Source organism: Stylophora pistillata, chromosome 5, assembly GCF_964205215.1.
Source record: "Stylophora pistillata chromosome 5, jaStyPist1.2, whole genome shotgun sequence".
In the NCBI taxonomy this organism is placed as follows: domain Eukaryota; kingdom Metazoa; phylum Cnidaria; class Anthozoa; order Scleractinia; family Pocilloporidae; genus Stylophora; species Stylophora pistillata.
In genome coordinates this window covers 31277773-31304025 of record NC_142523.1, presented here as the reverse complement: position 1 = coordinate 31304025, position 26253 = coordinate 31277773, and the positions used below count along the sequence as shown (strand labels likewise).

Below are 26253 nucleotides of genomic sequence, written 5' to 3'. Positions count from 1 at the left end.
CGAAAAAAACAGATACAATCTTTGTTTCCTCTTTTCCATGGTGCAAATACGATAGTGTTTTGGCATAGGGTAAAATATGGACTGGACTATTTTTTGGACTATTTTTTGGACCATTTTTTGGACCAGTATGTGGACCATTTATAAGGAGTTTCAGTTTCGCGACGCATTCCGAGATCTCGTTTGATAACAAAGGGAAGAGAGATAAATCTTGTAATTACACACTGTGTACACGTTTTTCTAGCTGTGCGGTCTGCGGTCTGCGTTTTCGAGGTCTGTGTTAACGAGATGCTTTGTACCGGAGTTGCTTTGTACGATTGTACCATAAATGATTTCATATAGTAGAAGTACTATAACGTTAAAACTGCGATAGCGCTCGTGAATTCTATATTTGCGGCTAAAGTCAAGGGCCAAGGAAGAGAATTTCGAGATCTCGTCTGATAACATCAATGACAAAAGAAAGATAGATAAATCTGGTAATTACACACTGTATACACAAAGGAAAACTGATTGTGCACAAGTCGACTGACTAAAAACTCAGAGTTTGACTAATGGTCGTGGGTCGTGGGTGTGGGTGTGGGTCGTGGGTGTGGGTGTGGGTGTGGGTGTGGGTGTGGGTAAGAGTCGTGGGTGTGGTTAATACTTAGTAATAAAAATAACCATTTAAAATATTAAATATAATAATACATAAATTTTATACAACCCTGTCATTCATTAATTAAACTGTTCTTTCTTCTAGTTATTTTATTTCGTTTATTCAATTTACCCTACTTTACGTCTATTTTTATCTCACTGTCAATGAAATTTGTTTCAGTTTCGCGACGGGAAGAGAGATAAATCTTGTAATTACATTAAATTAGTTTCACAACACGATAATTCCGGATGTGTCACCAGCGCGATCGCCGACGAGCGTCCATTGGTCGGAGCGTCCATTGGGATTTGATTTTTCCCTCTTTCTGCTTTTTAGGGTAGTTGTCAAGGGAAATCCACAGGACATTCTTTTGTTCTCTTGCGGTTTTCAAGCCCCAGACGATAAAACTTTCCCGAGGTAATTTACTTAGGAAAAAATCGGTCACACTTGCAAATTTGAGTTTCCCTAGGGAAACTGTCAACAAGTCAAGTTTCTCTAGGACAAAACCCTGTAGTGTGACCACAGCTAATATCGCGTTTACGATCCTCCACTGTCGAGTTAACAGTCTGGCAGAGGTTATGTGTGTGCCTTTTGAGTCAGTCGACTTGTGCACAATCAGTTTTCCTTTGTTTATACAGTGTGTATTACCAGATTTATATATCATTCTTTTGTCATTGATGTTGTCAGACGAGATCTCCGAATTTATCTTCCTTGGCCCCTGACTTTAGCCGCAAATATAGAATTCACGAGCGCTGTCGCAATTTTAACGTTATAGTACTTCTACTATATGAAGTCATTTTTGGTACAATCGTACAAAGCAACTCAGGTGTCTCGTTAATACAGACCTCGAAAACGCAGACCGCAGACCGCAGACCGCAGAGCTCGAAAAATGTGTGCACAGTGTGTAATTACAAGATTTATCTCTCTTCCCTTTGTTGTCAAACGAGATCTCGGAATGCGTTGCGAAACTGAAACTAATTTCATTGACAGTGAGATAACAGATAAAAATAGACGTAAAGTAGGGTAAATTAAATAAACAAAATAAAATAACTAGAAGAAAGAACAGTTAAATTAATGAATGACAGGATTGTATAAAATTTATGTATTATTATATTTAATATTTTAAATGGTTATTTTTACTATTAAGTTTTAACAACACCCACGACTTTTACCCACACCCACACCCACACCCACACCCACGACCCACGACTTGTACCCACGACCCATGACCCACGACCATTAGTCAAACTCTCACACAACACCGAAATACCTAGTTAAACAATAGAGTGTTTCTGTCGAGGAACTATCAGCTGTTAGTTGCCCCGCGGAAATTTGATGTTCTTAAAAGAAATATTTGCCCGAGAAGCTTCACTTCTCGGGCAAATATGCTAGTTTTAAGAACGTCAGATTTCCAAGGGGCAGCTATCAGACCGATAGTGGCGAGACATAAACACTATTTTCTTTATTGTTCACCACTAAATTTTCTTCCGCGCGCCAGTTCAAAAACAATCAATAATTATTATGATCGAGTAAAAGCTCCATTAACCAGTAGTGTTTATAACTACAACCACTTACCACCCCTCCCTAAGTAATAACACTCTTCCCCCACCCCTCCCTCAGTACCTGTCGACTGCACCCACCCCCTCCTGAGTACTAAAGGTGTGCCTCCTCCCTTGTAAAATTGTCCAAAAAATAGTCCAAAAAATAGTCCAAAAACTCGTGCAAAATACTCCAAAAAATCGTCCAAAAAATAGTCCAGTCCAGTCCAGTCCATATTTTACCCTATGCCAGTTCCGAGACAAAAACACTCTATTGTCTTTATTGTTCACCACTAAATTTTCTTCCGCGCGCCTGTTTAAAAACAATCAAAACCCACTAAGTGCACTCAAGACACTCGATTGTACCAAAAATGATTTCATATAGTAAACGTACAAATGTAAAAATTACGATAGTGCTTGTGAATTCTAGTCAAGCGCCAAGGACCGGGAATTTCGTGATCTCGTCTGATAACTTCAATGACAAAAAGAAGATAGATAAATCTGGTAATTACACACTGTATACCCAAAGGAAAACTGATGGTGCACAAGTCGACTCGAAAGGCACACGCATAACCTACGCCAGACTAGTAACTCTACAGTGGAAGATCGTAAACGCGATATTTTCGATAAAAATTTACGTCCAGTGTATACGTGGCATTTTCGCATTACTAAAAATTAAAGAAACACCACGGCCTAGCGCAAACATTTTGATTGAAGGCAGTTGAAAAACCGATTAAAATAACCTGTACGATCGAGTAAAAACTCCATTAACCAGTAGTGTTTACAATTACAACCACCTACCACCTCTCCCTGAGTAACAAAACTCTTCCCAACCCCTCCCACAGTACTTTTCGACAGCACCCACTCCTCCCTGAGTACTAAAGGTGTGCCGACCCCTTATAAAATGGTCCAAAAAATCGTTCAAAAAAATCGTGCAAAAAATAGTCCAAAAAACAGTCCAGTCCAGTTCATATTTTATCCTATACCATTATTATTACACAGAAAATTCCCTCTAAGAAATAATTGAATAGAGAGGGCCTTAAATAACTACCTAACCATGTTTTTTGGAACTTAAGTTCTCTTCTGGTTTCCATATCAGTACGAACTTTGTGTTACGTCCGCAGTTTTTATTTTTGTGTCCAGCAGTTCTTTTCAATAAGTTTTGTGTACACAACTTGTTTACCCATAACTTGCAACCTTCATACTATATTGAGCTTTTTGCCTCCGATAAACGTTTTCGCGTATGTTATTGTGTTCGTGTGATCATAAGTTTTAATTGTTCATTATTTTATGGGAAACTGTTACTTTCCAGTTAAAAATTATTTCGGGAAAGATTTGAAAGCCTTTTGTATGTTCCCGTTAACCAAGCCAGTATTCGACCCGAAAGATAATAGGTTCTGCCATTTTGGTAACGAGCCAAGGAGATATTTTGTGCAAGTGCTGATAAAAATAAATTAATTGCGAGCTTAAAGATTGGGAAATCGATGAGTGTTCCATGCGTCATTTCTGTTGTGAAAAATACTAAAACTCTGTACGAAGGTCAGGTTAGAGTTGACATCAGGTGATATGTCAGCTTGATTTATGTTTGTTCTTTCGCTTGAAACGAACGAACTCTTTTCCATTCCAGATCTTGTTCCTCTCACGTTTGGTGTCACATGTCCAAAAAACCTCATGTCATCTTATGCTGAACGAGAAAAATTTTTATCGTCGGTTACCTGCACGAAACCGGTTGCTACGGACAACTCATGATCAGCAAATCCACCAACCTCCTCAATCGTTCAATAAAGGAATCGTGTTATTCTGTGTCATGCAATGGACCAATCAGGAAACAATGTCACGTGTAACTTCACCATTGAAATCACAAGTGAGTTTTCTTCTTATTTCTTCTTGGCCACCGCTGGTCTAGTTGGAGGCGCGCTTGGAGGCTAGGATAATTGACTTGTTTGGATAACTGATCATTTGCTGTCCAAAATCGAAAAATCGGCCCCTTTGTCAAAAATCAGACATTACCGTCAAAATTAAAAAAAAAAAAAAGAAAAAAAAAATCATACACCAGTTTCCAAAATAAGAAAATTGGCCGCAAGCGTCCAAAATCAGAACTCGGCCACTACATTACTTGCCTTGGAAGGTATGTTAATTTATATCATTCGTCATGATCGCCATTCTCGTCCCTTCTAGTACATTGTTACCTCCTTGATTTTTAGCCTCATGCACCAGCAAACTACAATCGTCCAAAAATCTTTGGAACACCACATCATTTTCAAATAAAGACAACAAAACTATCATATTTCCACTACTCATTGTTGTAAACATAACATTTCTTAGTATGCGCCTCTGTAAATTATCAACATCACGAGCAGGACAATTGCAGGATAGTCTGTTCATACCTAGTAAAAAAAATAGAGTGCTTCTCAATTTGGCGAGTTTGATGGCTCCTGGGCGACTTTAGCTCCGAGGTCTAAGGTTAGAGGTCTGGTTCAAGCCCCAGGGCAGACTAACACTCAGGGTCTTGATATAACTCAGTAGCATGCGCTACTTTTGCTATGACATCTGCAAAGGGTTAGACATTCTTTTTTATTTTTTATTTTTTTTTTTTATTAATACAGCATTATTTATTACACTTACACATGTACTTACACTATAATTACTTCTTACACCATGTTTAAACTACATTAACTTACACTACTTACAATACATATATAACAATACAGTTACACTAGTCAAATTTAATTACAGTTGATCTATTTACCACATTATTGTTTGCATGTTAATTGTCGAGTAACTACTGAGAATTGTGTTTGCTATTTAAACTACAAGGGAATTGATTTTCCAGAAATTAATAAACTGTTAAAAAAAAAAAAAAAATACAATACAATACAATTTCATAACGACAGAAAAAATTTCTATTTGTTCCTGAACTCCTTCTTTGATTCTTATTACTTCGTTGACATCGAAACAAAATTGATCAACATAACAGAAGATAAAGCTAAAAAGAAAACACTTACGGAAACGTATACAGAAACGCATAACTATTAAAGACTTACCTAAAGCTTTGTGCGGCGTTTTGACTGGATATCGAAGTGAAAAGCCGCAGCTCTCAAGTAGGTGGTTCCGTACAAAAAAAAAAAAAGAAAAACAAACTCAACTTAACTACGGTTTTAGCGTTCATTTCAGCTTAGTTGTCCATTAAACGCCCATAGAAAGGAAATTGGGATGTTTCTTCGCCACGGTAAAGAGCACCATTGATGATCAGCTTTTCGACAATGAAGTATGCAGTCTTCTTATCGCGCTTGGCCACCTTTAGGATCGGATATAACACCTTCCTTACCTCGTCAACTTCTTTGGGAAAATCGTCGGATACTCCAAATCCGGTACCCCTTGGAAGATTTTTGATATAGGATTTGATGAAAAATTTATCTTGAAAATCCGTCAGCCTAACTATAATAAGTCTCGGTTGAAGACTTCGATTTGATTGGGAACGGCGTGAAGTAATTCTGTGGACTCTGTCAAAATGAATGTTTTCTTCGTCGACTGGAAGGATCTTTAGCTTCGTACGCATGAATTCTCTTAGGGCGAGTTCGGTGTCATTGTTTGTTTCGTTTTCACGTTCCGTTATTCCAAAGAATTTCATATTTCCTCTACGGCTGTGACATTCGAGTTTAACATGTCGGCGATGTAGCTCTTTCAGATCGCTCTTGATGCGTTCACTGGAGGTGTCGGCTGCTCCTTGCTTTAAATTAACATCATGAACAATGGCTTTTAGGTCTTCTATCTCTGCTTGCGAGTTCTCTAAGCTCGTTTGCAGGGTTTTGTTTTCTTCTTCAAGAAGAGGAATCCTCTTTTTATAAGTTTCCAACTCGGGAAGTACAGTTAATAGCATGTTGAGTTTCTCTTCAATACCGGAGAGCCTCGAGTTTGTTGTTTCGAGGCACTTTTTGCATCCATGTTTGTGATGTTGATCGAACTCGTCTTCCTCGTCTGTTTGAGAGCTGCCTTCCCTTGTTCGTTTTCTGCCTTTATCCACGGCTCCTTTCTTGTTCGGTGATTCGTCAGGCATTGCAAACGGTTATTAAATATATTTTAACCACCACTAGGGCTGCGAAACTGTAAAGATACTACGAGCACATTTTCGGCGTGGCCGCCATCTTTCGTGCCTCGACCCAGTCCCCAGGGTTAGACATTCTAGTCTTCTTAGAGAAGGACAATTAACACAAAAGGCCCCGTCTCCTGCATCTTCTCTGTATAAAAGAGCAGGTGCACGTTTAAGTAGCTCATGACTTTTCGCAAAGTGTAGGGAATGTAGCTCCCGATGTTTTGGTGTCGCCTTTGTTATTGTTTAAAACAAGCCTCCATTTAAACCATTTATGTTCCTCTTGGGTTTATCCATAATTCGTGATCTATGATTTACGCTGCCTACGTTTTCGGGCCATCGAATCTCTGCCCAAGACGTTCTTATCAGTTTAAATTCAGGTAGCCCTTGTTTCGAAACACTAGCCATTAATTATCCATTCAAAGTGCTTTGAAAAATGTTTCTGCTTTTTACCAAAGTTTGCACAGCAATTCATCGAAACACGATTTCTTAATCATTCAGACACTGATTCAAATGTTAATTTGTATTCTGCTCCATGAAAACTGCCTCATGGCACCGATGGCATGTATCTTACCAATGATGGTGAAGCTATTATTATAGGGATGACGGCTAATTTTGTGCTGGACATGTAGGTGGGATAAACAATTACCAAAATTGAACTACTGACTATTCCCTCTTAAGAACTTACTCATCGTTAAGGGGGTATAAGAATTAAATATCACGTTTAATTTTTAACCTTAGACTTGACCGCATGAAATAAACAATTGTATTCTGCATAATATATCTATGGGTCCCCCATAGGGTCACTTTGATAGTTTCATACGGCCAAGTAGACTTGAGGTAAATCCGAGCGCTGTGATTAGTTTTTACTCGGTTGGGATTTTGCCATTCGGACCGTTTTCGCGGAAACGGTCGTAGGCCGTGTGTTCCGACGTATTATTATTTAATCGCGTGCACGCATGCGCCGTTCAGTGAGTTACCACGTCGTTTTTTCTACTGGCTTTTCCTCCATGTTTGTTTCAAACTTTTACCGTCGGTTTTCCTTAAGTAAAAGATCAATTTTTTTTCAAATTGCAATCCGCCTGAACACCGTGTATTTTTGTTCTCGAAAATCGGCAAATTTTGGTCAGACTGCCCTCTAATAAATCATTTATTATTAACCTCACTTGCTCAAACTTTCTTTGGGCATATTGGCTCTCATTGGGTTTGGATGGACCGAACGCTGCAGGGTCTGTACTGCCACGACCTATAAGTGTGATGTAGAGTTGCAAATTCATGATAAAATATGCTTTATTCTTTGTGTGTGTTGTGCGTCTTTGCTCTATCCATTTTACTTTCCGCGACGAAAAGCCATTTTCAAAGCTGTGAGTTTTTCCTTTTTTCACAAATGTTTACAATTGAAAATGAAAAAGGTTAAGAAGAACATTGTAATCGAAAGCTTCAGAAAACACATACGTTTGCTGTTTTATGATCGAACAAAAGTCCATGTGACTTGTCTACGTCATAAACAGAGTCATCAAACCGGAGGGAACGACGTACACGGCAACCTCACCAACGGATCTAAACCAAAGGTGTACATAAAAATTTTTGGCCCGGGGAAGGGGGACAAACAATGGAACAAGCGCCAGGGATACACAACTGAAGCCGCTGCTAAAGTTTTGCAATCTCTTCGGGTTTCACTCAATTTAATAAAAAAGATAACGAGCTTGCCAAAGGGGCGACGCTAAAACAAATCATGCTTGAATAATCTGGGTGGGGAGGGGCCACTGAACGCTCCAAAAGTAAAATCGAAAGATAATAACCACACAAGGATCTATTTGATGCAAAAAAATGTCTGCGTATTTGAATAAAACATCATCTCTTACGATATCACATTTGACCGCAAAACAAATATATAAACTTACGTAAGCTCTCACAAAAGGCTAATGTACATATAGTCCGTCATTATTCTAAAGATCGGTGAACTGAGATGCACCGAGTCGAAATCAACCATTACTAGACCTAATCATCCCGATTAAACGAAGCACCTCGTACACTCTGTAGTTAACGCGCGACTTTCATCTAAGAATGTATGAAAAAATAGTAGATAAAGCGTTTGTCTCCACTTCAACGAAATTTTAAATTCTAAGGTAATACCAGAAGGAGTCTCTTAATCTATTACAATACTTTTAAACTTCTCAGACTGAGATCTACAGTGCTATGAAGTCCTGAGCTATTCATTTGGAAACCTTGTCAATTATACTCCTTCTTACAGGAGGAGCCTGTTTTTGGTTTAAGTTCCATCAAATATAAAACATAACGAAACCACCAGGCTACCTTTCACTTTATAAATATACGTTGCTGATAAGAAGAGAGTGATATGTACACAAGCCAATCAATCAAAAGTCATAATTCAGAAGAAGCAGCACTAAATGGCGACTCATAAACGATTTTGTCCTGGACCGTGGGACTGCAAGCAAGGAAACATCTTTAAACTGTGTCCGATCACAGAGTTTGCAGATCAGGATAGAAGAAGCTCAAGTGATATCAAATATAACGAAAATATCAAAACGGTATAGATTTTGGCGAAACTTCTCCAGCAAAAGGGACAGCAACGTCTAAACAGAATTAAAGGCCTTCACCGTTTATAAATTAGCACAGTTTCTAGACTATTTACACGTCCATCTTTTCTTCTTTTCAAAGCAGCTTAACCCTTACTCCACGACGTACCTCCCTTTCTGTTGTAGCCGAGATAAGTTCCTCCTGACCTCTCGTACCCTAACATGATCTTGACCTTATTTCGAAATAAAAATTAGCAGTGCACGATCAAGACAATGCTTCGCCTCTTGGAGTTCGTCCAGGTCACTGTGCAAATTACCCAGATTCTTGTAAGAGGCTGCAACATTAATATGATCAGGTCCAAGCTTCTTCAGATGAATCTCCAGTGCACGTTTATAGTAGTCTTTTGCTTGATCTGTTTCGCCCAGCGCTTCGTGTAAAATACCCAGATTGTTGTAAGAGGCTGCAACTTTAACATGATCAGGTCCTAGATTTTTCTGACGAATCTCCAGTGCACGCTTATGGTAGTCTTTTGCTTGATCTGTTTCGCCCAGGTGACTGTGTAAAACACCCAGATTGTTGTAAGAGTCTGCAACATCAACATGATCAGGTCCAAGCTTCTTCAGATAAATCTCCAGTGCATGATTATAGTAGTCTTTTGCTTGATCTGTTTCACCCAGGTCACTGTGTAAAGTAGCCAGATTGTTGTAAGAGTTTGCAACATCAACATGATCAGGTCCAAGCTTCTTCAGACGAATCTCCAGTGCATGATTATAGTAGTCTTTTGCTTGATCTGTTTCGCCCAGCGCTTTGTGTAAAATACCCAGATTGTGGTAAGAGTCTGCAACTTTAACATGATCAGGTTTAAGCTTCTTCAGACGAATCTCCAGTGCATGATTATAGTAGTCTTTTGCTTGATCTGTTTCGCCCAGGTCACTGTGTAAAATACCCAGATTGTAGTAAGAGTCTGCAACATCAACATGAGCAGGTCCCAGCTTCTTCAGACGAATCTCCAGTGCACGCTTATGGTAGTCTTTTGCTTGATCTGTTTCGCCCAGCGCTTTGTCTAAAATACCCAGATTGTGGTAAGAGTCTGCAACTTTAACATGATCAGGTCCAAGCTTCTTCAGATAAATCTCCAGTGCAGGATTATAGTAGTCTTTTGCTTGATCTGTTTCGCCCAGCGCTTTGTGTAAAATACCCAGATTGTAGTAAGAGTCTGCAACATTAACATGATCAGGTCCAAGCTTCTTCAGATAAATCTCCAGTGCATGATTATAATAGTCTTTTGCTTGATCTGTTTCGCCCAGCGCTTTGTGTAAAATACCCAGATTGTGGTAAGAGTCTGCAACTTTAACATGATCAGGTCCAAGCTTCTTCAGACGAATCTCCAGTGCATGATTATAGTAGTCTTTTGCTTGATCTGTTTCGCCCAGCGCTTTGTGTAAAATACCCAGATTGTAGTAAGAGTTTGCAACCTTAACATGATCAGGTCCAAGCTTCTTCAGATAAATCTCCAGTGCATGATTATAGTAGTCTTTTGCTTGATCTGTTTCGCCCAGCGCTTTGTGTAAAATACCCAGATTGTGGTAAGAGTCTGCAACTTTAACATGATCAGGTCCAAGCTTCTTCAGACGAATCTCCAGTGCATGATTATAGTAGTCTTTTGCTTGATCTCTTTCGCCCAGCGCTTTGTGTAAAATACCCAGATTGTGGTAAGAGTCTGCAACATTAACATGATCAGGTCGAAGCTTCTTCAGACGAATCTCCAGTGCATGATTATAGTAGTCTTTTGCTTGATCTGTTTCGCCCAGCGCTTTGTGTAAAATACCCAGATTGTAGTAAGAGTTTGCAACCTTAACATGATCAGGTCCAAGCTTCTTCAGATCAATCTCCAGTGCATGGTTATAGTAGTCTTTTGCTTGATCTGTTTCGCCCAGGTCACTGTGTAAAATACCCAGATTTTTGTAAGAGTTTGCAACTTTAACATGATCAGGTCCTAGCTTCTTCAGACGAATCTCCAGTGCATGATTATAGTAGTCTTTTGCTTGATCTGTTTCGCCCAGGTCACTGTGCAAATTACCCAGATTGTTGTAAGAGGCTGCAACATCAACATGATCAGGTCCAAGCTTCTTCAGACGAATCTCCAGTGCATGATTATAGTAGTCTTTTGCTTGATCTGTTTCGCCCAGGTCACTGTGTAAAATACCCAGATTGTAGTAAGAGTCTGCAACATGAACATGAGCAGGTCCCAGCTTCTTCAGACGAATCTCCAGTGCACGCTTATGGTAGTCTTTTGCTTGATCTGTTTCGCCCAGCGCTTTGTCTAAAATACCCAGATTGCGGTAAGAGTCTGCAACTTTAACATGATCAGGTCCAAGCTTCCTCAGATAAATCTCCAGTGCAGGATTATAGTAGTCTTTTGCTTGATCTGTTTCGCCCAGCGCTTTGTGTAAAATACCCAGATTGTAGTAAGAGTCTGCAACATTAACATGATCAGGTCCAAGCTTCTTCAGATAAATCTCCAGTGCATGATTATAATAGTCTTTTGCTTGATCTGTTTCGCCCAGCGCTTTGTGTAAAATACCCAGATTGTGGTAAGAGTCTGCAACTTTAACATGATCAGGTCCAAGCTTCTTCAGACGAATCTCCAGTGCATGATTATAGTAGTCTTTTGCTTGATCTGTTTCGCCCAGCGCTTTGTGTAAAATACCCAGATTGTAGTAAGAGTTTGCAACCTTAACATGATCAGGTCCAAGCTTCTTCAGATAAATCTCCAGTGCATGATTATAGTAGTCTTTTGCTTGATCTGTTTCGCCCAGCGCTTTGAGTAAAATACCCAGATTGTGGTAAGAGTCTGCAACTTTAACATGATCAGGTCCAAGCTTCTTCAGACGAATCTCCAGTGCATGATTATAGTAGTCTTTTGCTTGATCTCTTTCGCCCAGCGCTATGTGTAAAATACCCAGATTGTGGTAAGAGTCTGCAACATTAACATGATCAGGTCGAAGCTTCTTCAGACGAATCTCCAGTGCATGATTATAGTAGTCTTTTGCTTGATCTGTTTCGCCCAGCGCTTTGTGTAAAATACCCAGATTGTAGTAAGAGTTTGCAACCTTAACATGATCAGGTCCAAGCTTCTTCAGATCAATCTCCAGTGCATGGTTATAGTAGTCTTTTGCTTGATCTGTTTCGCCCAGGTCACTGTGTAAAATACCCAGATTTTTGTAAGAGTTTGCAACTTTAACATGATCAGGTCCTAGCTTCTTCAGACGAATCTCCAGTGCATGATTATAGTAGTCTTTTGCTTGATCTGTTTCGCCCAGGTCACTGTGCAAATTACTCAGATTGTTGTAAGAGGCTGCAACATCAACATGATCAGGTCCAAGCTTCTTCAGACGAATCTCCAGTGCATGATTATAGTAGTCTTTTGCTTGATCTGTCTCGCCCAGCGCTTTGTGTAAATTACCCAGATTGTTGTAAGAGGCTGCAACATCAACATGATCAGGTTCCAGCTTCTTCAGACGAATCTCCAGTGCATGATTATGGTAGTCTTTTGCTTGATCTGTTTTGCCCAGCTCCTTATGTACAATACCCAATTTGCTGTAACATGCTGCTTTTTTCAGGTCCTTTTCTTTCGTGATTTGACTCAATCATTTTTAACTGGAATTTATAAAAGACTATCGCTGCTCCAAACTCACTGTGGTCATGGCACATCTCACCGAGGGTGCAAAGGCCACCAGCGTAAGAACTCAAAGACTTAAGTGCTCTTTCGGAGAATTCTGGCTTTTCTCTTCTAATTACCAAATGTTCAAGTTTTAAGCTTAACATCTTTAAATGGGGAGCTAATTTTGTTCCCACATCAATAGAAGCTAATTTTTCGAATTTTGAGAATGAAATTACAGCCCCATATACCACTTCGTAAACTTCATCCTTTGTGTAATCTTTCGTCGCAGATTTAATAACATCGTGAACAATACCATGAGCTCGAATATAGACACCACTCACTTTTCCTTCTTCTTCCTCTTCTTCTTCCCCCTCTTCTTTTTTTTCAGTCAGCAATAATGAACATTGATTCATTCTCATTCTCATCATATCTTCATCTTCAAAATCTTCATCTACTGCTCTGATGTACTCGATAACAGCTTCTTGAAGGATCGGCTGTAATGCACACACAGAGAGAAAATTGAAGATGTGATGGAAAATTATATCGTCCGCCATCGCTTTTTCGACAGCGAGTGTTATTACTTTGGTTATGGAGTTTGGATAGCTTGGATTGCTCTCAGCAAGTCTGATTTCAGTAGCACTTCGTTTCCCCTCTTCCAATTTCTTCAAGTAGTCGCTCCAGCCAAATTTCGAGGATACCTTACTCTTACGAACTTGTCGCACATACGTGGCTGCAGCCGCTAAGGCAAGTGGCTGGTAGTCTAATAACTTAGCAACTTCTTTCTCTATGTCATTAATTGGGATATCAGAAAGAATGCTCAGCAAAGAGCATGCGTCGTTAGGTTGCATTCCTGCGCTGACAGAAATGTTTTCTACGGAAGAGCTTGCTAACGGCATAGACGCAGTGCCCTGCGTTGTTATTAGCATCTGGCCCCTTGCCCACGCCTCGTTTCCTGCATCAGGCAAATGACCGCTTGAAAGAGAGTTCCCATTATCAACTACCACCAGCCATGAGGTGTAATGCTTAATTTTTGCATTTATTAGGGACTTGAGATATGAAATCTTCTCGTCTGTGTTCAAATCCTTCGAGCCGTAAGTGTTTGTTATTTCATATCCGGGACATTTGCAATGTTGAGCAAAATCGACATACGAATTCAAAATTGTTTCTGGGCTTTCAGCATTCAGTGTCATGACAAATGAAGCTGCTGAAGAAGTTTCTTTGACTTCGTCGAAGAATCGCTTGGCTGCTAAACGGGCCAGCTGAGATTTGCCACTTCCTGGATTTCCTGACAAATACAGTATGCTCATCCCATCATCGGTGCGTTTTAATGTTTGCAGGTTTCGCATAATTTCATCAACTTCAGATTCTCGAGCAGCGATGTCGTGTGTTGGTTTAGGAGGGAGAATGCAAAATGGAGAGACATCTGCGTGTAACTGTTCTTGCAAGGCAAGCCTCTCTTCTTCTTTTACTTGAAGTTCCTTTTCCTTCTCTTTAAGTTTTTGTCTCAGGTCGTTAACCTCCCTTAAAACTTCACTTAACTCCTCTGTGGGGAAGGTTGATTGATTTTGGACCTCATTGATTTTTAATGTGGGAAGACCGAGGGCGACGAATGCAGTTTTCACCCGCGATATAACAATGTTGAAATCTCGGTCAGAGAGTTGGCCTGCTTCGTCGTGTGCGATTTCATTCCGGATATTTCTTAGATCATGTATGTTTGATCGAACCACTGAGTTGAGACCGTGGATACAATCTGAAAAAAGAATAGCGTAAAACAGCATGGTACAATCCCATTCAGCTCTATCGCCATTCTGCATGGTTGATAACAGCAGAACGTTTTTGCTTCTCTTCTTAGGGGACTCCCCATTCCAAAAGTCCATTCCATTTTTAGGTTGATCTTTCCATTCTCCTAGTCTTGTCTTGTGGCGACTGTCCCATTCTTGTTTAAAGATTGTTCGCAGACCCTCTGTTATAATATCAGTGACAACGTAACAAATCCTGAAGTAATTTAGCTGCTCTTCCGTGTATTCAAATGCAGCGGCCATTTCTTGTTTGAACCTGAGCAAAACCAAAGTTTTGTTAATACGCATTAGGGTTGTCTTTGAAAATAGTATGTGTCAAGATCTGTAGGAAAGGGGTGGGTCAGAACCAAGGAAGTCTGTTTCCTTTATTCTCAGGGTGGGGCTAAATTGACGCTAGGACTAAGGATATGAAGGAAAATTGAGCAGCGAAGAATCAAGGTTACTTTTAACTACTTCACATAATCTTTTTTCTCAATATACTTTAAATATATCAACAAAGTTGAAACGGTAAATTTGCCACCGCTAAGATTTAAAAAGCTGACGCTTCGAGCGTTAGACCTTCGTCGGAGCGAATGGCTAACGCTCGAAACGTCAGCTTTTATAATCGTAATGGTGGCCAATTTACCATTTCAACTTTGTTGATATATTCAAATTATTTCGTTACCCCCACCGACTCAACCTGAAACAGTTTCTTTTGAAACTATCAGCCTTTTTTTCTCTCATCCGAAGAAGCAAACGAAGTTAACTCTGATTTTACTAATTTTTGTTCAAATATGCGACTTATGGAAAATCGATCACCTAACTCGTCAATTTCGCGTTAACTTTCCTGCAAAAACTGATATCGCACGAATCCCTCCTCAGGTAATGAATTTTCCTATAATAAAGAAAAAGTTTAAAGCATCAGGAATACGGTGCAAGTCTTCTCGCTCTCCTGTTATTTAATGTTCTTGTTTATTTCATTTCTCATTTGTTCCCAGCATAGTTATTTTTGCGAGACACATTTGAGCTTAAATACGAATCATGGCTCGATAGAAGTCGCCTGATTTTTTAATCATTTGGCCAGGGAACAAAATTCATCTGAAAACTGATGGTCAAAGTCAATAATTTTTCAGCTATACGAAGTTTTTTCTGTCTTCTCAGTTTATCTTTTTTGCGTCCGAGGTAATTAGTTATGATAATCTTAGTTGATAAGGTCTCTTAACATTGAATTCCATTCTCTCAGCTCACTTTCTAGTGATCAATAAAGAATCGCTTCTCACTTCATTCAAGTATGATAGCGTAAAGTGAAACCAGCCATCACTCTTAGAGAAATACTAGAGAACTTTGCCAACCTGAGCCGAAATAAATTCCCAGCGTACTGTATAAAATGATACACACCACACGTGACGGTTAACTTTAATTTACGTCAACTCGTGAACGGAGGTTTCTCCACGAATGGAGATTATCACTCTAAAGCTATAGATCGATAACAAAAGCAAATTGAGAGAAAAAAATTATCTGGAACTCACTTGAATCAGTAACTTAGATAATACATACCGTTCTGGAAGTTTGAGAAACCTTTGGAATACTTAAACTGTCTGCAATCAAAGGTTGAATAGTTAAGAATCACATGCATTTAAAGCTACACACAGCAGCATATCTGATGTTTTATGTATCATAAGCTAAATAACGCTGGCATTGTGATTGGTTCTTACCTATGATCGATTGGAGGACAGACGCATTTATCATATAAAACAATCAGAATTCTAGCGCATTAGATCATATCCACATGTATTTTGCGCTATATAAGTAATAATAAATTGAATAATAGATTATCCATGATGCCGTGGGTCTGTTTAGTAATAGATCACAGAAGACGTCAAAATAGTAAGAACATCAGTGACACACTCTGCTGTGCCTCACGTGACACTTTTGTCATCTATTATTGAACAGAAACATGGCAATATGTCATCTATTTTTCTTTTGTTTGAGAAGTTTTAAGAATAGTTTGTTATGATTTCTGGTCCATCACTTCTTACCGCAAAGTAAGACAGAGATTTGAACGACTTTGATCTGATTAGTAAATAAATATTAGAAATTCTCATGCTGTTTGACAATCTAGACGGCTCCTAACAGCGGAAGGAAGCCTTCTGCATCTAGTGCTGCTACAGATTTGCTCTGGGTTTCTGTTGCTTGAGGTTTCTTTCGCAAGAATTTGCAAATATATTTACTTTTTGTTCACGGCTTACGTAACTGTTATCAGTCAAGGCTTACTTTCACGGCAAGTCATCTGTAATGAAAGATAAGTGAAAATGACTGAACAGGGTCTGTGTTAAAAGTTGGTAGAGAAACAGAATTCTTTCCAGCCTGAGCCAAGATATACATTTGACATAATAAGCGTTCTTTTATGCAATATTGACGTTTGGAACAAATTTAAGAAGACGTTTCACGAAAAGCACTGGTTTTGTTCGCTATTTATTTCGTTTCTTCTTCATCTCACGGACATTACATCTCAAAGTTTCAAAGGCTTTGGCAGTTTTTTCGCAGCTGGTTTATCTCACTGAGTTCTGGAACTAACACTACAGTGCTGGTATACTGTGGCAATGCAGTGCTGGTATACTGTGGCACTGCAGTGCTGGTATACTCTGGCACTGCAGTGCTGGTATACTGTGGCAATGCAGTGCTGTTATACCGTGGCACCGCAGTGCTGGTCTTATCTCTTCCACCTCTAGTCCTTAAAATGGATGATTCTCCCAGCTAAATTTCTGGAGTTTTAATGAAGTTGTGGCAGCCGTAATCCGCTACTTTTTGCCCCTTGCGTTCTTCATAATTACTGTCAACTTAACTAAACAGTTCCGTCTTTTGTTCATTTGATACGGTCAGCATATTAGACAATGGATCATATCAGTTAGAGTATCAAAAGAACGTAAGGTCACAAACATTTCTTTTCTAACTTAAAGCGACGATAGCAGAAGTCGCAGTGGTTTTATCTTTTTGCTAAAATAGTTTACTGTATTACGCTCCTTCTCCTGCAGCTTGTTTCGTATCAAGATAAGTATTCTAAAATGTTCGCTTGTTTCTTTTTCGTTTGAAACGAGTTGTATCTGCTACGCATAACTTTCAGGTAAGGGAATTAAAGTTTGCTTCACGTTGTCAAAGTTCTAGAAACTTTTCGTGAGGTAATAATACTTTATCAGCAATAAAGAATATATGCTGCTTTCTGTAGTCAACAAAACACTTGAGGAACTCGCATGCGAAAGCTAACCTGGCTTCGTCGCAATGCACATAAATCACGTCTCTAAGCAAGACAGGACAAGAGACTTCGAGAGATTTAGTTGGAACGCCGCACAATACTAATAAAGCGATGATCGAATAATTTTGACGCCATATCAATGGGCCATTTGAACTGCTTTTGTTTTGCTGAAGTAAGAAAGACAGGTTTTTGGGTTACGTCAGTTAAGAGAAAATATTCTGTATTTTCCTGGTTACTTTTCTTTGCACTCACTCAAACAAACTTTGATCGTTGAAAAATAGTCAACTTGAATGAAAGGATGACTTAAACTGAAAATAGAGCTGGTAAAGACCTTCTTCAGCTTGAGCTAAGAAATCCATTTGAAATAAGAAGCAACCTGCTTTGAAGTATTGAAGATATTCGGTGCCCAACCAAACATAGAAGCTCTTTTGTTGATTTGATAAACTCAGAATATTAGATTAAAGAAATTACAAAGCATAAAAAAATAACATCAATAACATTTTCACCGATGTAGGGAAATTTCCGTTGAGGAAGATGGGAGATTTCACGGGTAAATTTCATCTTGTTACGGTCTCATGAAGCTCCTTCTCTTCCAATATAGCAATTCTAGGAAGTAGTTTTCGTTTGAAAAGAGTTGTATCTGCTACTCATAAATTTCATGCAAATGATACTAAGGTACTTGCTCCTGCCAAGTTTTGGAAACTTTTTGGTGGTGATTGATCATCTGCGATAAAGAACATAGGCTGCTTTCTGTAGTCAACAAAACACTCGACCAACGCGAAAGCGAAAACTTCTTTGGCCTTCAGGCAGAACACCTTATCTACCTCCCTAAATAGCTGCACTCTGCAAGTTTAATATCAATTGTTTTACTGACAACTATTGAGTTTGCTTTGGTTTGATTCTTTTTCCATCATCTCTCCGCAGCAAACAACACTATGATGTGCCTCGACACGTTAACCTTCATTATTTTTCGAAGTTCTTTCGCTCTACAAAACTCTAGAAAATTCGTCATTAAGTTGGGTACGATAACCTTACTTAGCGTGGAAGAAGTGAGACGGGGGGGGTAAGATTGAGCTTACCCCATCCCCACTCCCTCCCTGTTCACATTAAATTACAATTCCATATGTATTATTTGCTTTTAGACCATTCCGAAAGAATATTGTACACCGCACCGCGATGCGCTATATAAGTAAAATAATAAAGTTGTTATAATCATTATCATTAAGTATAGTTACCTCCAAATGTGATTCACATGAAATCGATGCCAGTGATCTGTCCAACATACACAAATAGAAACACTGAAACAAAAAATGCGTGCGTAAGACTACGCAATCGGAAAGAGAATAAGTAAGAAAGAAAACCGACGCAAGCACAATATGAGCTGTTTAGAAGCTAATAAACAAGAACATGAAAGTGAAACTGATTAGTTACATACTGTGACCTTCAGAAATAATCGAGTTCAATCATATTCGAATGTCCTCTTCTAGAAGGTTCTGATTATAGTCCCCTTACAGAGCGACATTGTAACAATTTATGAAGTAAAAAATGAAAAAAGCACTAAACTGAGCCTTTCACCGAAAGGAAAATTTTTGAACGAACAGTTTAGTATTCAGTTCACCGGTTATCTTCAGCGACAACATTCAGCATTTTACTTATAGTAAAATGTAGAGCCAGCTGAAAGAATATAGGGTTACAAAATTAGGGGGAAACGTGTCTGGAAAACGATGAAGCAGAGAAGATCTTAATCGACTGCGGAGTTGTCTGTGTCAATTTCTTTCTACGGTTTTACCTTAGACAACATACATTCGAAAATCTTCCCATCTTCAAAACATACCTAATGTGCTTATTGGCAAGAAACTTAACGATCTTCGTTCGTGATCAATCTCGAGGGCAAAGACATGTAGCTCTTGTTGTTGTCCGAAGACAGGTAGAAGTTTAGTTTAAATTTCATAATTGGCAAGTCCTGGCCCTTTACGGAAACAACTAAATTACACTCTGACATAATGTACTTACCAGTGAGACTTATTTCAGTGCCTTGAGGAACACAGTAAGGCTCTTAAATACTATTGTTGATCTGATCATCTTTTCACTGCCGTTTTAGATCGTGATGGGCTGGCACGAAGAATAAAGACTCCAGACCGTTTCCTTGCTATCGAAACGTTCCAATTTACATCAGAGGAAAAAACAAAGCGAAATAAGCGATGAGGTTTTTCATTCACCAAATAAAGAATCGCTGTACATCCGTCCGGTTAAGAGACTTTATTATCCAACTACACCAAGTCGAGTACAAATAACGCCATAGACGAGTACAAATATCACGCGGTATCTGTACTCGTCTATTGTAGTACCGGTTAAACAGGTTTTCTCGCACCGCGCGAGCGAAGAATTGAATTGTGGTTACGAAAAAAAAAAATAATCAAGGGGCGAACAATTTGAATCATATTTCCGACGACGAAGAGTCAAAATGGCTAGCAAGTATAGGTCCAAGTTCATTAGATGAATCGAACGAAGAAAAACAGCTTGACGACCAGAAAATTTCTTCATTAATGAAGAAAATAGAAACAGCAACACAACAACGCGCCAATTCCGTTCCGCTTCGCATACTTCTGTCACGCACTCCTCGCAAATAAAATCCGCGAAATTCGCCCGCACTGAAATAACAGTTTGGCGTGTTGGATAATAAATAACTTATTCGACATTTGGTTGTGTAGTATCGCTGAGTATTTTTACGAGTTGTGCCGCATTTTGACGAGCCCGTAGGGCTAGTCAAAATACAAATAACGAGTAAAAATACTCAGCGATACTTCACAACAAAACGTCTAATAAGATACACATACTTCGCGAAATGAATGAAGGACAAATTCCCAAATTGTTTTCTACAAAATGAAATCGACTTAGCTGTTGGTAAATTTTTAAAATGGAGCAGGCCTAAATTCGTTCATAGAGTCGTTAAGTATAACACTTCGCACACACGAGCATGGATTTGTGACAAAACTCTTAATGGTTCGTACAGTGAGCTATAGTGTTGTTGTATACAGACACTTAGTTGCTTCTCAATCTAGATTACAAATGATCTAGTCTTACCTCTTTGAGGATTTCAGAGGCTATTGAAACTTTGCATCGATGTATTTCTCCAGAAAAAAAGCAAGACTCCTTTCGAAGGTGAACAGGGCACCAAACCGAAAGCCACTAAAGATTATTGCGAAACATACCTGATGACACAGTGTCTATTTTTACACCTGATCATCGCGTGATCTCATCAGAAATAAAACAGCAGAAGATTGACTTGTTGGGTAAGGTTATAGGGTTAGGAGTGGGAGAGTCATTTAGGAAGCTTCATTGTTTTGGGCTTGAAAGACAAGCCAGCCTATTACAGCAGTGTTTGACAAGTTCTTTTTTTTCGAAGGAGCGCTTTGCTCGTTGGCGAAAGTTAAAAGGTCCATCGACTTCACACTGCCTTTAAGTCATCGCTACATTCAGGGGTGGTGACTTTCGTTGAGTCGGAGGGGATGAAACACTGTGCCCGTGATAGAGCTACAAGACAAGTATTACTATAAGTGGCCCATTATACGTTAAAACAAATATTTACAAACGGAAAACGCAGTTTTTCACCGGAATAAAGGTCACGTTAACCGGTATCTTCGCAGAGGAAGTCAACTAAAGACTTTTTATTCTACTCCTTACGGGTAATTAAAAAATTTCTTTAAACAGAAACTTTCCACCGCTATAGCCAATAACTTTTATTAGGCTTTCTAATACAAAAGAAATCGATTTTTTGTTGGCACTTTTTAAAAGATTGGAAATAGAACAATTTTTTTCTTTTTTTTACTGGGGTCAGTTAGTCCGAGAGTACATAGAAAACATTGCACATCTGAAAATCATTTATTTAGAATCAATAAAAATATCCTTTTACAAGAGGAGGTAGAGAAATAAATTGACTTTTCAGTTTTAATCTGATCTGCATGAAAGAACACAAAGGTGAAAAATTCACCGTGAAAAGTATTTAATAAATCTTCTGGAGCCTTGATTCAAGGCTTGTATCCTTAACAAAGTTGAGAAATTCATTCCTGCTACGAAATATCTGCTGATTAATTTCATAGTCTTTGCCACATTTTTGTCACCATTTCCGGCCAATTTCTGCCTGAAGAACCTGTTCCGGACAATCAGTTTGAAAAAAGGAAGGATAATAGTAAACAGCGCTCTTAAAGCAGAGGAGTGAAAAAGCGAGGGAGGCTTGGGTCGAGTCCCTTAATGAACCCGACCCAGGCCTCCCTCTCTTTTTCAATTTTCAGTCCTAATCTTCGCTCCATTTTACCAACTGAATGCCTGGAACAGGCCAATGCCTGAAACACCCTGGTCTCGTTTTAAAGAATTATTTTTGTCTTATCAGCATTAAATTGAAATAATCTAATGTCATACAGAAAGTAAGCCATAAATTTTTGTCACCTAAATTCATGGGACCGTCTATTTTCTTCATGCTTCTTAATTACGCAGATTTTTTCATGTCATTCAGTAGTTTGGCTAATATGGCGTACGTATCTCTTCCATTCTTTAACCGCGATTCAGCGTACTGGATAAGACTTGCTTGCAGGCTCAACACACTTTGCCTGTTGTAACGGATCATCTGCATTAAAAAAAAAAACAACAACAACAAAAATTAAGATCAGTTAAATAAAAAACACTGCTCATAATTACTGGTATTGTTATTTACCTCTTTCTTTGCAGCTTCTAAAATTGAATTGTATGCTTCTTCTGCTTCTTCTTTGGCTTTTTGAAACTGTTAATAGAAAATGCACTTAAACAATTTGGTAATCTTCCATTCTAGCATTCGACATGATTCTTCAGAACCTCAACATGACTTTCAAGTGATAAATGTCTATTGCAAGTATATATATATCTTAATGGACGTTTTGTTGTATAGTATCGTTGGCGAGCCCGTAGGGCTCGTCAAAATACAAACGAGTAAAAATAATCAGCAATAACACACAACAAAACGTTAAATAAGAGATTTATTATCCAACACGCCAAATTGTTATTTCATTGCGGGCGAATTTCGCGGATATTTCTGGAGTACAAATATCGTGTGATATTTGTACTCGTCTCGCGCGTTATTTGTACTCTACGAATCACATTTGGATAATAAAAGTGCATCCTTACATGTTAAGGCTAATACTCAATCACGAGCAACAGAATAAGGGGAAAACTACCAAAGGAATGTATATCACGTGCAAAACACAAGTTTGTCTGAATCTTACCGCTTCTTGGTTCTAAGGTTTGGCTTTTTCCAGTGCTTTTGTTGCATTCTCAAAGTCTGCCAGTTTCCATTAGTACGACGGAAAAGCATGTCCTACAGGGTAGGAAGTGGACGAAATAAATGCGTTAGAAAGTTAAAATGTTCATCTTGGAACTGTAAAAAAAAGGGAATAACCAAGTTACAAAAGTCAGGGTGTTGCATTTGCGATCCCGAAGTCCCAAATTTTAGCTCTATTGATGGTTCCATATTCAATTCTACCACTAAGCATTGTAATTTAAAACTATTCAAGTGAGTTCACCTCTCTGTTCCACCATTTTAGCCTTGGTTTACAAATTTTCCCCTTTGTAACTAGACAGCAGAGCAGTACAAAAATAAAATACTCCAGAGGTAATACAATACAACAGTTCTGTTTTCTGAAGGTGCTTCAGACAGAGAGGTAAAGCCCCATCCACTTGTTCACAACATGACCATGCTCTTATCCCAGCCCACCCCAAAGAAAAAATGTTTATCACCTTCCCCACCCCTGCCCCTCACCACCAAAGCCCACCCCCTTGAAGAATTATACCCAAGTTTTCTAAAAACATTTTACAGACCTAATGGCAGCAGCCATATATCTGGAATAAAGTTCTAAAGTAAAACCTAGAGTGTTGTCATCATTAGTGGATATGATATCCAGTGATTCCTAAAGAAAAGATCAGACACAAAGACAAAAACAAAACAAGATTGATAAAACTTCTGGAATTGAGGAACACTGCCATTAAGGGTATAAGATCCCCTAAAAAAAGGCTTCCATACCTTGACACCATTTAGTGCACTTGAAAAAGTCACAAGGCTCCTGGAAAAGTAATAAGAGTAAACATAAAAAAAAGTGGCACTTCATCTAACCCTAACATCCACTCAATGCAGGTTGTATGTTCTAAATACTGTTCACTGTAAATTTTTTCTTGAACTTACATGGAGAATTTGTTCAACAATCAAGAGTTTTTTTAGCTCAATTGGTTAGTCAACGCCGGATTGTGTTGTGCAGGAGGTCGAGGGTTTGAGCCCCGGCCGGACCAATAATCATGGTCTTAAAATAACTGAGGAAAATTTGCTACCTTTCTATAAAATCAAGAAATGGATAGATATTGTAGTCTTCCCGGATAAGGATGAATATATATTAAAACTGTAGGCCCTGTCTCCTGCAGGGTTGGGATAGGAGATGTCAATTTCCCACACATAAGATTACTGTGTGATGGATGTCCTCCCCTGGGGTGGGATGGGTGGGATATCTGCTGAAGATGGGCTGTAGTGCCCTTTGCATATCAGACATTTAGATTTAGATCTTCAATTCCTTTATTCTCCTAACCTACATACACTATTCAGTTGTGATACCGTAGGGAGAATTTACATTGTAGATCAGGCTTAACACTTCCACAACAGATCTACACATAATTTTCAAGCTAGTACTGCATTATGGGATATAAGCTCTGGCAGGATGAGCTGATTTCACCATTCATAGAAACATTTTCCCTCTCATTGTCAGCTATTACAAGATGGTCGGAGTGACCAGAACTACAATGTAGCATAGGAGTTGTGGTAAAACAGTGTTTATTTGTATATTGGAAAAAAAAAACATCATCCAAATCATGTCTGGTCCACTATTGCTTGCATTGGAAGCTGGCCCAAAGAGTTAAACATCAGAAAAATATGGAACAAACAGATGTATTGAGTAAATATGAAAATACCTAAAACTTAGTAATAATTTATGTATTTTCATATTTACTCAATACATCTGTTTGTTCCATATTTCTTTAATATTTAACTCTTTGGGCCAACTTCCAATGCAAGCAATAGTGGACCAGACATGATTTGGATGATGTATAGGCAACTTCAGAAAAAGAACAAAAACCCTTTTAGCTCCTTGGTGCTGTTATCATTACCAGCTGTAGTATACTAGGACAGCGGTTGTTTATGTAAAAGTATACATCCGGGAAAGTGTGAGCGCGGGAAGATTATTAAAGAAACGTGTACTGTGTGTACTGTTGTTGTTCGCCTTCGTGGCTGCCTTTTGTGGCATACTTCTTCATTTTTAGACACTACAAATTGGCGACGAGGATGTCGAATTCAGTAGAAAGGGCGCTGCCGCCTCTAGATTTAACAGGGTCTTCCTCTCAGGTCGCGGAACGATGGCGACAGTGGAAACGATCGTATCAGTATTACATCGATGGCAAGGGAATTACGAATCCTTTTCGGAAAACAGCTCAGTTACTTCATTTAGCAGGTATGGAAGTACAAGATATTTACGAAGATATTCCAGATCCTGGACCACTGAATGCTAACGAGGATAATGAGTATGTGGTGTGTCTGCGAAAGTTGGATGCTCATTTTCGAGCCGAGGACAATGTACCGTACGAGCGTCATGTCTTTCGTCAACTTACGCCGACAAAGGGAGAGACCACCGATAAGTTCATGGTTCGTTTACGTAAACAAGCTCGTCATTGTAATTTTGGTCCAGCTTTGGAAGAAAATTTACGGGATCAATTGATTGAAAAGTTGCCTAATGTTGAGCTAAAGAAGAAGCTATTGGAAATCGTTAATATTACTCTGCAAGCAGCAATGGATAAAGTTCGAAAGTGGGAAGCCTCACACGAGCAGGCAAGTCAAATGGTCATGCCAAGCCAAGAACCTGGAGCAGGTACTCATGAAGTTGAAGAACGTCCTGGGCGTGAAGACAAAGGGAAAAGCGTTTGTTTCAACTGTGGTAAAGAAGGTCATTTTGCTCAAAGTACAAATTGTCCAGCCCGAGGTCGCAAGTGCAGCAAGTGTGGTAAATATGGCCATTATGCAAGCTGTTGCAAAGGGGGAAGGAACTCGAAGCCTGGAAAACAAGGTAACACCCAACAACGGGGAGGCAGACAGCAGCGTCATGGTAAGGGGAGACAGGCAAATCATGTTGAGGGTCATTGTAACGAGTCAGGTGAGGATGACAGTTTTGCTTTTACTATAGAAGAACAGACATGTGCTATGTCAAATTCCTCTGAACCCGTTATCTCAGTGAAGATTGGTGGAATCAGCAGAGATGTGTTGATTGATTCAGGTTCTGCAAGTAACCTCATTAGTAAAGATACACTGCAGGAACTTAAGTATCAGGGGCTCAAGATTGAATTAAAACCTTGTCTGAAGAGATTGTATGCTTATGGGGGTCGAGAACTTAAAATTGAGGGCCAGTTTCAGACAGAAGTTTCCGTACCCAAAGCAAAGGTTGTGGCAGATTTCATTGTTGTTGAATCCGGGCGTTGTTTGCTGGGATATTCGTCCGCCACAGATCTTGGAATCCTTCGTGTGGATCTCTCGGGAACTCTTGGGACAGGAGACTGTAACACTGTTGATGGTACCTTCGTGGGAGGACTCAAAGCAAAATACCCCAGTGTATTCCAGGGAATTGGAAAGCTTAAAGATTATCAGTTGAAGCTACACATTGACCCCAGTGTAACTCCAGTCGTTCAAAAAATGCGACGAGTACCT

General features: G+C 39.1%; 2 protein-coding genes and 1 pseudogene across 3 annotated transcripts in view; 1 reads left to right on the top strand and 2 right to left on the bottom strand.

The window, feature by feature from the left end:
- LOC111347607 (uncharacterized) overlaps positions 1–26253 on the top strand; it is a 563268-nt gene that overhangs the window by 473353 nt on the left and 63662 nt on the right. The gene's annotated exons all lie outside the window — the stretch shown is intronic.
- On the bottom strand, positions 5116–6223 carry LOC148731442 (uncharacterized). The gene has a single exon (XM_088760762.1). The coding sequence runs from the start codon at positions 6221–6223 to the stop codon at positions 5342–5344; it is 882 nt and encodes a 293-aa protein (XP_088616888.1). The 3' UTR covers positions 5116–5341.
- Positions 8073–15254, bottom strand: LOC148731441 (uncharacterized; annotated as a pseudogene). Its single transcript, XR_016001636.1, has 2 exons — positions 15059–15254; positions 8073–14516 (listed from the first exon to the last, which is right to left on the bottom strand). The product of XR_016001636.1 is annotated as an uncharacterized LOC148731441 (transcript).

Bases quoted from the DNA above. Each gene is read 5' to 3' on its own strand.
- LOC148731442 (XM_088760762.1), bottom strand. From the start codon at position 6,223: ATGCCTGACGAATCACCGAACAAGAAAGGAGCCGTGGATAAAGGCAGA.